This window comes from Lynx canadensis, chromosome A1, assembly GCF_007474595.2.
Source record: "Lynx canadensis isolate LIC74 chromosome A1, mLynCan4.pri.v2, whole genome shotgun sequence".
Lineage (NCBI taxonomy): Eukaryota > Metazoa > Chordata > Mammalia > Carnivora > Felidae > Lynx > Lynx canadensis.
This window is the reverse complement of record NC_044303.2, coordinates 80,283,000-80,295,607: the sequence shown is the minus strand read 5'-3', so window position 1 is coordinate 80,295,607 and position 12,608 is coordinate 80,283,000. Positions and strand designations below refer to the sequence as shown.

Here is a 12,608-nt window from a genome sequence, read left to right as displayed (position 1 = left end):
GATGAGCCTGTGCAAAGCCATGCTGGCGAATCCCAGCCCATCTGTCCAAGCGAGAATGAGGCCGGGATGCGCCCACGGCAGGCGGCAGCCCGTGCAGGGCAGAGCCCCACCTCTCCAAGCCCCCGAGGCTCCCTGCCCAGCTGGGATCCTAGGACCCCAGGCTGGACCCGCACTCAGCACTGACAGGTGACGGCCCCTCGCTGTTTCCCGCCCATCTCAGGCACGACTCGGAGGCGGCAGCGTGCCAATGCAACGGGGTCGCGCAAATTCTTTTTGGAAACGGTTTTCAGGGTTGAAACTGAAAAAGCAATACTAGGTTATGAATAATCCAGGTGTTTCCAGGGAGCCCACGAGAAGCGCACCGGGAGCGTGCGAGGGCCACAACTGGAAGTGACCCACGTTGGGCACAGCGGAGGCCTGGCTTTGGAACGTGGCAGACAAGCTGCTACAGGGAACCGCGGCGTGAGGCTGAGAAGGAAATGTCGCGGGGTGAACTGTGTCCCCGCCAGACGCTGGAGTCCTGATGCCCCTGTCTGAGAGCGTGGCTGCTCTGGACAGAGGGTCTGTGAGGGCGATCGGGGTAAGGAGAGGCGGAGCCCTGCAGACGGGAGTGCCAGATACAGACAGATACGCGGAGGGAAGCTGATGCGACGGCACAGGCAGGAGACACAAGGGACAGCCGCGGCCACCAGCACCGGGGGACAGCCTGGAGGAGGTTCTGCCTCGGGAGGAAGCGGCCGCCACCCCAGGCTCCCATTCTGTCCTCCACCAGGAGAAACACCTGTTAACTGGCTGGTCTAGAATGTTCCCTCCGGGCGTGGCTTCCGACCTAACTCCCCGCTTCCTAACGGACAGGGTTTGTGCTCATGAAACCACACGGGCTGCACCGGGTGGACCCAGCCCCTCACTCGAGATACTCACAGGGGGGCCTGGGAGGCCTGGGAATCCATCCAGCCCGTCGCGCCCTGGGACACCGTCATCACCTTTCAGACCAGGCACGCCTGGGACACCTGGCTGTCCCCTCTCACCTGGGAAGGGATTTGAGGTGTGACTGTACTCACCCAGGTGCTGCCACGGAAGGACCGCGGGTCCCGGAACTGCCAGACCCCGAAGACTGACCTTTGGTGGTGATTGCCCGAGAATCGCCTTTCACCCCTTTGGGCCCTGGAGGCCCAACGTTGCCAGGGGCGCCCTGTGGGAGCAAACACACAGTTTCTGCCTCCTTCACACTGTTAAGGATGCCAGGGAAGATGACAAGTTTCGGCTCACACAGCTCAGGAACCTCTCCAATGTCATGCCTGGCGCTGCCCCCGAGGATCTTCTGCCCTGCGTGAGATGCTCTGCACCTGGTGGTCCAGTCCGGGAGCCACCAGCCACAAATGGCCACCGAGCACCCGAGTTAAAGTTCAAATAATGAAAACTTAACAGAAGGAGCCATACGTGGCTGGATAGTGAAAACCAGAATCTCGCTACTCAAAGTGTGGTCCGCGGACAAGCAGCATCGGTCTCTCCTGGGAGCTCATTAGAAATGCAGAACCTTGGGGCACCTGGCGGGTCACTTGGTTACGGGTCTGACTCCTGATCTCGGCTCAGGTCATGATCTCACGGTTTATGAGTTTGGGCCCCGCATTGGGCTCTGCGCTGACAGCATGGAGCCCGCTTGGGATTCTCTCTCTCCCTCTCCCTCTCCCTCTGCCCCCGTACTTGTTCTCTCTCTCTCTCTGATAAATAAATAAACTTAAAAAAAAGGCACAACCTTGGGCCCCACCCTGGGGTATGGAACAGGAATGTGTGTTTTAACAAACTCCCAGGGATTCACATGCTCGTGAACTCTTGAGAAGCGGTGACCTAAGACAAACCCAAGGCTGCTAAATCTTCACCACATTAGTTAGAATCCAAGCCTTCACGTACAAAGGAGTCAAGTTTGTGCTCATTCAATACTGAGAACGACAAAGAGAGCTTTGTGGACGGCTCGTCTTCCAGACTGAAATTAAGGTTGGGAAAAAAAATCATACTTTAGAGACAAGCTTATCGCAGGGACGTCACATTTTATGTCACAAAATCCAGTCTAGGTCTTTCAGTGGGGAGAAAGGAGCAGGTTCACAGGCCAGGATGTTAATATGTGTGATGTGCTAGTTTCTGGAAAATCTTGCCTGTTGTTATTTGCAAGAATATGAGAACTTGCAGTGTTGGTCTAATGAAATGGACTGTTCTGAAAAATTCCACAGATACTTGATTTATTGATTTAGTTCTTTGCGGAAAAGGGCAACATTCTTTCCAAGTCCGGGAGGGCATGTGGCACACAGACAGCGCTCAGTCTGTAGGTGCTGGGCAAACAGGTGGACGGATGAACTCACTTACTGACTGACTCCCATGCTTCACTCTCCCACACTCTAGCAGCACAGGAAGTAAAAAACCAGAAACCATCCCTGGCATTTCTCCTGTAGCAGGCTTGCCAGACACATAAACATATAATTAAATGCAGGACAACAAACACGATACCCGAGGTCTCTGAACAAAAATGCCGTGGGTGTGTGTGTCACACAGCTGGGGGAAGCGTGTACCCTTGGAAGATGTCAGACACCCCTGGTGCACAAAATGGGATCCTTTTGGCTTCTAGGAGATACTCGATCATTTTATAAACAACCGAAGATCCTACTAGTTTGGCCAATAGTAATTGTGGAACTCTCACCGCATATGCATTTACATGCTGAGACCTCCCTGACTGGGAGACGGTATCATTTAAAAAAATTTTTTTAACGTTTATTTATTACTGAGAGACAGAGAGAGACAGAGCATGAGCAGGGGAGGGGCAGAGAGAGGAGGAGACAGAATCCCAACGAGGCTCCAGGCTCTGAGCCGTCAGCACAGAGCCCGACACGGGGCTCGAACTCACAAACTGCAAGATCACGACCCGAGTCGAAGTTGGACACTTAATCGCCTGAGCCACCCAGCTGCCTGGAGACGGTATCATAGCCCCTACTGTTCTAGTTGGACAGTACTGTGTTATCCTGAGGAATCTCAAGGTGTGAAGCAGAGAACAGGTGCTCTGGAACTCCTTTCGCCCTCAAAGCTCCTGTGTCACAAAGCGATTGTAAGTCGGAACTTCTGTATCAGCAGCTGCGTGTGGCTGCCTTTCCCCGGCACCAGGTCACACAGCCAGGTCATTTCTGTCCTCGGTCAAGTGTCCTGAGCAACTTTTCCCCTATTGGCTGAATAAGTAAAATGATAGACTTTCCACACTATAAATCTATTGCGATCGTCTCTTATGTAAAATAAATGCTGTGTAACTTCTTTGGCTTTAGCTGATACTGGCTTTGAAGTCACTGGTTTAAAACCTCTTGCCCAGGAAAGATCTACAGATGTTCTTTTCATTGGTGTGAACTAAAATCCTAGGCGTGATCTAAAATAAAGGTGTGATACACACAAGGAATCCATGGGCAGGTAAGTTCACACACTCGTGTAAATTCATGATTTACTTGGGGGGGGCCTCACTTTTTAATCTGGTTCACAGAGACTTCATAAAATGCTTAATCAGTTCTGTACTAAATCTGAATGTTCTGTAAGTAAGATGCTTTACATCCAAAATGCTAGGTTTTTAAAATTTTTTTGAGATGTAATTTATACACCATAAAATTTACCATTTTGAAGCACGCAATTCGGGGTTTTTTTAGTGCAATGAAAACAACTGCAATAATTGCGAGACTGTGCAACCGTCACTATTATATAATTTCATCACCTCCCCCAGAAAACCCCAGAGCCATGAAACACTCACTGCCCCTCCCCTTCCCCCAGCCCCCGGTGACTGCTGTCCGCTTCCTGTCTCTAGATTTGCCTGTCCTAGACACTTCCACAGTGGCCACGCCGTTCACATTCTCACCAGTGAACATTTTGAGGTTCCTCCCGGAGCACGTGGCCTTTTTGGATGGAGCACTGGGAGGGGGGTGAGCGTTGCTGGTACAAATCTGCGTTCATTTAATAGACAAAAGCCGTCAAGGACATCCTATCAGCTCTGATGGGACTGGTGTCTCACCTTGAACCCTGGGAACCCAGGGATGCCATGCTGGCCGGGGTCTCCCTGGCTCCCTTTCTTCCCAGGCTCCCCGTTGATGCCTGGAAGGCCCTTGGGTCCTGGTGGCCCCGGGAGGCCCCCGATGAACTGGTCGCCTTCTGCGCACTTACAGTCCCCAGCGTCACCTGCAACACGAGGGAGGCGGGAAGGCTCACTATATGCTCGTGAAGCACGTGCTTTGCCGGGGGCAGAAGTCCAGGGCGGTGGGGGCTGGACCGAGGAGGGGGCACTCAGGGACCTCCCGTGCTCGGGGGACTGTTACCCATTACCCCCGTTTCCTGGATGAGGAATGTGAGTTACTCCCCGGGACACAGAACCCTGCCACATTTACCCAACATGTTACCCAACAGGCAGTTTACAGAGCTGTGTGTGGAGCTGAGGAACAGGGGCTCCGGAGGCCACCACGGGCCTCGCAGGTCAGGGACGGGGGGCAGACAAGGCTCCAGGGTCTGGGACAAAGGGGGGCCATGGGTGGGGGTGTGTGCCTGGCTGGAGCGGTGGGTTCAGAGCCAGGATCCTGGGTGGGAGGGAAAATATCTGTGACCTCCCTTCTTTGTGTGCCTGAGGTCGGGCCTGGGGAACCCACTGTTGGTGGTGGGTGCTTCCCAGGGCACAGGTGGCAGGCGGGGGCTCACGGGAGGAGTCCTCTGCAGCCCTCCATGGTGAGTGATTTTGCAGTCACCACCTCCCCTCCCCCGGTCGCCAACACACCCTCACGTCCCGTGTGAGCCACAAAGGTTGGGGTGTGCTGCTTGGGGCCCCTGGGCAGCCGCCTCCCAGAGACGGAGCGTCCCCCGGGCGCGGCATATTTCGTACACAGAAACCCCTTTGTTCTGCTCGGTCGACCACACCTCCACCAGCAGCGGGGGTGAGCCCAGGGCGCCTGCCCTGCGGTGACTAGTCCCTAACTCGGGGAGATGGGCAGCCAGGCTTAGTCTAAGGGAACTCCATAGCGGACAAGCTTGCACAGGTGCTCATTACGCGGCCTTGGAGCTGAGCCCTTAGAGGAATCATGGATTCATTGGCTCCGTAGCGGGCTCCGCACTCCCAGAAGGTTCAGTGGTGCAGGCTGAGACACAGATGGGAGGAGGGAGCGCAGACAGAGGGCCGGGTGGTAGGTGCCACGCACCTCGGCTCCGGCTCCGGTAACACCGTGGGAGAAAGGAGGCGCAGGGGGACGTGGAGGGTTGTCTCACGTCAGAGCCAGTGAGAGGGGTCATGGCCTCCCGCCCTTCCTCCGGTGCTCTCGACGTTCCTTACCTTTCCAGCCTTTCTGTCCACGAGCCCCAGGGAAACCAGAAGGGCCAGGGTAGCCCACATTTCCTTCCGCTCCTTTAAGGCCGAAAAGGAAACCTAAGGAGAAGATCCAAGGGCGGCCCGTGAGCACGGTGTGGAGACCCCACGTCTCCCCGGACCCAGTGCTGGAAGGGTTACCGCGAGGTCCCCCAACAGGGTGTGACTCCATCCCAGGACACCCTCTGGGCCATTCTGTGGCCACAGCTCCCAGGGACGCAAGGAAATGAGAGGGGCTAGGTGTTCAGCTTTTCTATTGAAGTCTAGAGATAAAAACCTTTGCTTTTGGGAAATGTTGAGTCCAAGGAAAGGCTTTCACTTTCTACCATGTATTTTATTCCACTAAAAAAATTTATTTATTGAGCAGGGGAGGGGCAGAGAGAGAGAGAGAGAGAGAGAGAGAATCCTAAGGAGGCTCCGTGTTGTCAGCACAGAGCCCGATGTGGGGCTCGAACCCACAAACTGCGAGATCATGACTGGAGCCGAAATCAAGAGTCAGAGGCTTAACTGACTGAGCTACCCAGGTGCCCTTAGTTTATTGTTTTTCAAAAAAAGTGATTTATTTTTTAGTTTCTTAAGATTTTATTTTTACTAATTGTATTTTCTTCTTTTTAGTCTTCTATATAGTTTCAAACTCTGAATAGTAAACACATTCTTTTATAATAATTAAAAAAAAAGCAATTTACATGTAAAAAAAATTCTATGGGCATTTATACATCGTGGGGACAATTGGTATCTTTACAATATTTCTGTGTAATCGACCACATATCTATTTACGTGCTAAAGGCTTGTAATCCAAAACCAACACAAGTTTGGTGTCCCTAAAAGACAGAAAACAGAATAAGATATTAAAACTACCTCGGTTCCCTAACGATCCCCTTGGAGCAGGTGCACAGCCGGGTTTGTGTAGTTAATGCAGAGAACAGGGGACCATCTGGCTCCGGCAACCTCACCTCCCCTTTCCTGACCCTCACCTCCAGTAACTAGGCTCAGGGCCCCTCCGAAGCTCCGCTAATTCCGCTAATTCCGAGCAGGGATATGTGGAGGGATTAGAACCACCCACTTTCTGGCCGCGTCTACTGGACGGCAGCGCCACCTTGTGGTGGGAACGAGCCGCGCACTCCTAGACACCAGCAGGGCCCGGAAGGACGGGAGGGTCCCCCACCCCGTCTGTCCTCAGGGCCAAACCCTGTGGGGCTCGCAGCCCCAGATCCAGACCCCCCCCCCCCCCCGCCACACACACACTGGGACAGATGCTGCCATTCCGCCGGGAGGGAGAGGGAAACAGGCCACTAGGGAGACCGGAAGGAGAGGAAACACCCGTGCTAACGTTTGCTAACTGCTTGGCAGAAGGACACCAGGATTTCAATGTCAGCAGCCTCCCAAGTAGGGATAGATATTTATGGAAGGGTGGCGACGACTACTGTCCCGTGTGGCTCGCTCTCCCTACGCATTCAAGATGATCACTCTCCTTCGCTCTCGGGCGTCCAACATCTGTCCCATCCGGCACCTGCGTGAGCCAGGCGCCGTGTCTGCAGCTGGAGAGAAAACCGCAGACCCTCACGGTGCCTACGGTTTACGCGTGGACACACAGCAGACACACATTAGTGAACAAACCCACACGGAAGTTCAAATGAGGGCCGGTGCCACGTAAACAGGGAGCTGTCAGGGAGAGCAGTAGAGAAAGCCCGTTCAGAATGGGGGGGTCAGGAAAGCCCGGTCTAGGCGCTGGCCCAGGACCCAAGGAGCAAGAGGGAGCTGGCCGAGCGTGGGCACCGGGGATCTGGAGAGAACAGCGCCCCCGAGAGCCCCTGAGGTGGGAGGAAAGCCAGGAACTGGAGGGGAACGCCAGGGGCTGGGGTTTTCTCCAAGGGCAATAAGGAGCCATTAAGGAGTTCTGAGGGGGGACGTCACACAAGTTTACGGGTTAAAAATCTACATGCTACCCCTGCAGACAGTTGAGTGGAGGCTGGTGATGAGCAGGCTGCCTATAGCAGACACGCGCGGTGTGTATTCGAGTAGCACAGGGGGCGTGGGGGAAAAGTGGTGGACAGACTGCAGAGGCAGAGTCCGTGGGACCTGGCGATGGGTGCAGTGTGTGGGCGAGCGAGGCTGTGGCCCAAGCTCCGGGTCTGTGTGTGTGCGTCGGGGCAGGGACGAGGCCCAGCACGGGGCGTGTCGGGTCGGGGAGCCGGGCGGCAGGAGACCCAGAGTTCAGTGTGGACACACAAAGTTCGAGATGTCTGCGAGACAAGCCAGGCGGCCACGTGACGGGTGACAGTTTGTGAGAGTCGGGGGCTCAATACAGAACTGGATCGGGGACACAGGGAGTGCAGGCAAACGGCCTGAGCTTAAGGTCACCTTAACTGGGGGGTCCAGTGGGTGGGGGTACAAGACAAGGGCCCAAGACCAAACTTCAAGGAACCCTGTCACCTCCCAGACTGTGTAGGCGGGAGAAGGAGGGGCCAGCAAAGGCGCCTTGAAGAGAACAGCCAGTGAGATAGCGGGGAGGGGGGGCACAGAGGGCCAGCCCAGGAAGAAAGCCTGATATCTGCATCCTGTGCCCATGAGCAAGATGGAGCCCTGGGACCTGCTCCTCAGGTCACTGGCGACCAGGCCAAGGGCATTCAGGCTGCGGTGACTTTGGGGGCTTTATTTTATTTTATAATTAAAAAATGTTTTTAATGTTTATTTATTTTTGAGAGAGAGAGAGGGAGAGAGAGACAGAACGCAAGTGGGGGAGGGGTAGAGAGAGAGGGAGACAGAATCCGAAGCAGGCTCCAGGCTCCGAGCTGTCAGCACAGAGCCCGACACGGGGCTCAAACTCACAAGCCGCGAGATCATGACCTGAGCCGAAGTCGAACGCTCAACCAACTGAGCCACCCAGATGCCTCCTTTTTATTTTATAATACTTTTTTTTGTGGGCTTTATTTTACATCTCCTGAAGTTGTAAGAAGTGCAGAGCACAGGTAGGCGTTTGACCACGGATATCTCAGGGATGTTGGCATTTTAAGTTTGACACAAACACTGGGTGTTGCTGACACTGCAAATCCAGTCACAGAGGCACGGCGTGGCCGTCGTAAGGGGCCATCCTGCCTCTTTCCTAAGTGCTCTCTTTGCCTAATAAATTCGTAACTTCAGACAAGTCCTATAGGACAGCAGTGCACCTCTTAGACATTTCCAGGATTATTCTCCTGAAGAGGCCAGTGGCCACAACAAAGCTGTCAGCATTCTGACTTATTCTAGAAGACGACAGGACTGCCCCCATCCTCGGTTCCGTGAACTCGGCTCGAACGAAGAGCGAGCAAAATATTTAGCTGAGAAGAAAAACTGCCAACACGGTTTGATTCTACAGGAACGGCAAAAGGCTAAGAATTCTGGTTTTCATTAGTAGCAACACATAAAGCAGGATGAAATGCGGTTAACAAGAAAGGAATCCAACAATGTCATTCCAGGGGGAGACTTGGAGAGCTCTGTGGGAATCAAGGTCACTGATATTACATTATGCACAAAAATCCTAAGAGGCCATTGTGGTTGGCTACTTCTTGTGCAAGAGATCGCTTTACAAAAGCAATTGGGAAACAACGGGTCTCACAGGGGAGAATAAATATTTCAAGGAGAACTTAAGTTCTATGCTTTTAATATCGTAAGCTGATAAAAGTTATTGGACACTATTCTATGTATTTTGTGAATAAAATACGCACAAGAAAGTAGTTGATTTGTTTACAGCTAACTGACGTTAGCAAATCACGGTCTTAACCGAGCAGGATTTGTAAAACAAGATGGTGTTTGTATCTTTAGCAAAGCGAAATTTGGTTACAGGAATTGGGGCAAGGTCAGCCTTCAGTCAGTCTTCTGAAGAGGCAAGTCTTCGTGCTTAAAAAAATTTTAACACATCATGTTCTGTTCCCAGAGAGGAAAACTTAACAGATAACATTTGCTCAGGAAATATCATGCTCACAGAAACTTAGCCATTATCAACGATGTCACAGGAATAAATATTACTTCCAGGCTAAAAATATATTAAAGACAACACTGCTCAAATGATTTGGCAAATTCCAGGGAAATATCTGCACCTAAAAATTTCCAGAAGAATGTGACAATTTGGCTTTGCCGGTCGGAGGAGAGTTGGAGCAGGAGAACCACATTACATAGAAATCTGTGCAACACCAAGTGGAATCAGAGAGGGGACTGCTGATATTTTTACAGCTCTTCTATTAAAGTTTATTTATTCTGGTAGGGGGGATGGACAGAGAGAGAGAGCGAGAGAATCCTAAGCAGGCCCTGAGCTGTCAGCACAGCACAGAGCCCCAAGCGGGCTCGAACTCACGAACTGTGAGGTCATGACCTGAGCCGAAGTCGGAGGCTTAACCGACCGAGCCCCCCAGGTGCCCCCGGGACTGCTGATTTTTCAATGGGAGGAGTATGTGCAGATATACTTCTCTAACCCCCAACATCTTTCCTCTAGAGATGGCAAAGAGAAGCAGTCTTCCCAAAGCACCGAAAGCACAGATCTGAACCTGACCTTTGCACTGAAATCCAACACTACCTGTTGGCAATGTGAGGCTCCCCCTCTCCGAAGAGAGGAAGCTCCCAGAGATTATTGGGATGGGGCAGGGTGCCAGGGAACTGAAAGTCAGATGTTTCGAAAGGAGGCTGACAAACTATGGACCATATCACACGGGAAGAAATTGGGCGCTCGTGTTTTCTTCTAAGGCCTCATATATCCAAACTCTTGAGGGGATGGAACGCTCCCATTAGGGGATTTTACAATGTCGAAAACAGCCCTTTAAACTCAGAAGCTGCAAAGATCACCGTTTTTGATGGCAAGCGCAAAGACAGACTGCCCGTCTCCCTGCCTCCTGGGGGCACCCTCCGCTAAAAGATGAGCCAGGGTAACATCGGAACCTGGAAGTTCCACTCTGCTATGGTTCGGCAACACCCCCAGGCAGCATGGGGTCCAGAAGCTCATGGTTGTCTGGTTTACAGATGCTCAGAGTCTCGCGTCTCGACCTTGGCCAACGGCGGCCACTTCCTGTTACGATAACGCAGTCACCTCTTCCTGTCGACTATTATCAACTGTTCAGTGAGAGGCTCCACATGGGCTGAGAAGACAGATTATCAAGTCTGCTTGGATTGTTAGTAAGACAGAGGAGAGAGGCTACAAGTCAAGGCAGGAAGGCTCCACCCTGGAAGAAGGCGATGGAACGTACCACACAGACACCCGACAGCGTTCAGCGTGCACCTGCTTCCAGACTGCGCGGCTCAGGTCTTCCACTGGAGAGCTGACCTCCCTGGACCCACAGCCAGCCAAGCCCTACTGGGTCATGTCCGCGGGCCTGCTGATACTCAACAGATTCACCAGGCTGTGCCCTCCTTCCATCACCAGCCTTTCTGTTTGCATCCCAGAGCACCTGCCACGCCCTAGTGTGATGCCTACCGCATTGGTTCACGGAATTATTTAGCAGAAAAACCCCAGGAAAGATCTGACTGGGGCCAGGCTTCTTTGTCTGAACACGAAAACCACCACTCTTGAGTTTCCTTCCACTTACCGTCTGGCCCAGGTAGTCCGGGAGGCCCTGGCGGTCCTCGGGGCCCTGGCTTTCCGTCGGTTCCCGGAGGGCCGGGGTACAGCGCGGGGATGCCTGGGTCTCCTATGAAGCCTTTGGGCCCCATTTCACCTGGTAAACCTCTCTTGCCATCTGAAAATCCAACAGTGACCACCGGCAGCATGAGACTTGTGACGTGTAACATGTGTGTTGGCATTCCCGTCCCCAGGAGGCCACCAGGACTCGCGGATTTACAGTCTAGTCAGGACCTTAAGGGTCGATGCCGTTGGAAGGTCCCATCACCATATTTCAACTTTAAAAAAGCCCCTCCTCTCGCCCCCCGACAATGGTCTGAGAATCGTAAGTGTGGCCACGACGTCTGAGGGCTGTGCACGCTCTTCCCGGCCAGCCGACAGCATCATGCTGGTTACTTGTCAACCGCACAGCCCGGCCCTGTGGCGGGGGGTGGGGCGGGGCGGGGGGAAGGGTCACTGTCACAGGCCCAACGCTCCCGGGAAGACAATGGGTGCATGCACTTGAGTCCGTTAGAGCTCCTGAGCCTCGTCTGTAAGAGACTCCGGCTGCAGAGCTGAGCAGTCGGTGCGGGGACCCGAGGGGACGTACGTTTGGTCTTTTGACACCAGGGAGCCTTTACCTTCATCTCCGATGGACGTGCCAGGGGGGCCTGGTGGGCCCGGGTCTCCTGGTTCACCCCGGCTTCCTGGCTCCCCGTGGGCCCCTGGGAATCCTGGGTCACCCCTGACACCTGGAATCAAGACAGACTTCAAAATGAGAACAGGACGCTGTCCAGGACCCGCCTCGGACGTGCACACTTTCACCAACCAAACATGTATTTACTCGTTTATCTCGTACACCAAGGATGGCGGGGGTCTGAATGTTTAATATATGGGGGTCTCTGCTTTCGAGGAGCTCATTCCTAATCAAATAGGAGCGATACAAGATTCCCATAAATATCATAAAATGACAGAGAGGTTTCAAAAGGGGGAAAGATTATTTTGGGGAGAAATCGGACATTGAGGGACCGTAGAGATTAAAAATAATAGGAACAGGTGACATTGTGGAGCTTTTGCTGTGTGCACTGGGCTCGGTGTGCAATACTTGACTGATTCTCATAAAGCCGTGGGGGACGGGGGAGGGCTACGGCCCCACTTTTACAGACACGTGAGGCTTCATGCCCACCGGCACTCAGGTTTCACGGACACGGCAGCCTGGTAGCTGGACACGGGTGCCCTCTGAGGGGACAGGAGACAGGAGGGACAGGGCAGAGGACGGTGGCAGAAGGGGATCTGGAGAGATCAGCCAAGTGGAAAGCAGCGAGCAGGGGAGCGTCTGCTTCTGGCGGGAGTGCTGGGGATCCGTGAACAGGGGTCAGGCTGGGAGAGCAGCTAAGTCTAGAGTGGGGATAAAGAAAGAAACGACAGGCCTGGGGATCCCCCCGTGCACCAGGCTCCGTGCAGGAAGACCAGGAAGTGAGGAGGGTGGCTTCCTGCGTGAGACCCCTCGTCCCCAGAGCCCCAGCTCCAGCCCAGCTCCACTTTTCCTGGCTGTCTGCTGGAGGGATAGCGTACGTGAGCCCTCTTACAAACCCTGTCCTGAAACACACACACACAGACACACACACGCAGCGGCCTCGCTGTGTTGTCTGCAGGTCAACAGCAATGCTTTACTGTGCA

At 53.6% G+C, this 12,608-nt stretch overlaps 1 protein-coding gene across 1 annotated transcript in view; it reads right to left on the bottom strand.

Annotated features, from left to right (window-relative positions):
• Positions 1-12,608, bottom strand: part of COL4A2 (collagen type IV alpha 2 chain) — a 172,700-nt gene that overhangs the window by 36,927 nt on the left and 123,165 nt on the right. Inside the window, exons 18-23 of the mRNA XM_030314074.2 lie at positions 11,570-11,680; positions 10,918-11,067; positions 5,333-5,425; positions 4,034-4,197; positions 1,120-1,192; positions 922-1,028 (exon numbers count right to left, since the gene is read on the bottom strand). Coding sequence (XP_030169934.1) covers positions 922-1,028; positions 1,120-1,192; positions 4,034-4,197; positions 5,333-5,425; positions 10,918-11,067; positions 11,570-11,680 — 698 coding nt within the window. The remainder of the gene's footprint in view (positions 1-921; positions 1,029-1,119; positions 1,193-4,033; positions 4,198-5,332; positions 5,426-10,917; positions 11,068-11,569; positions 11,681-12,608) is intronic.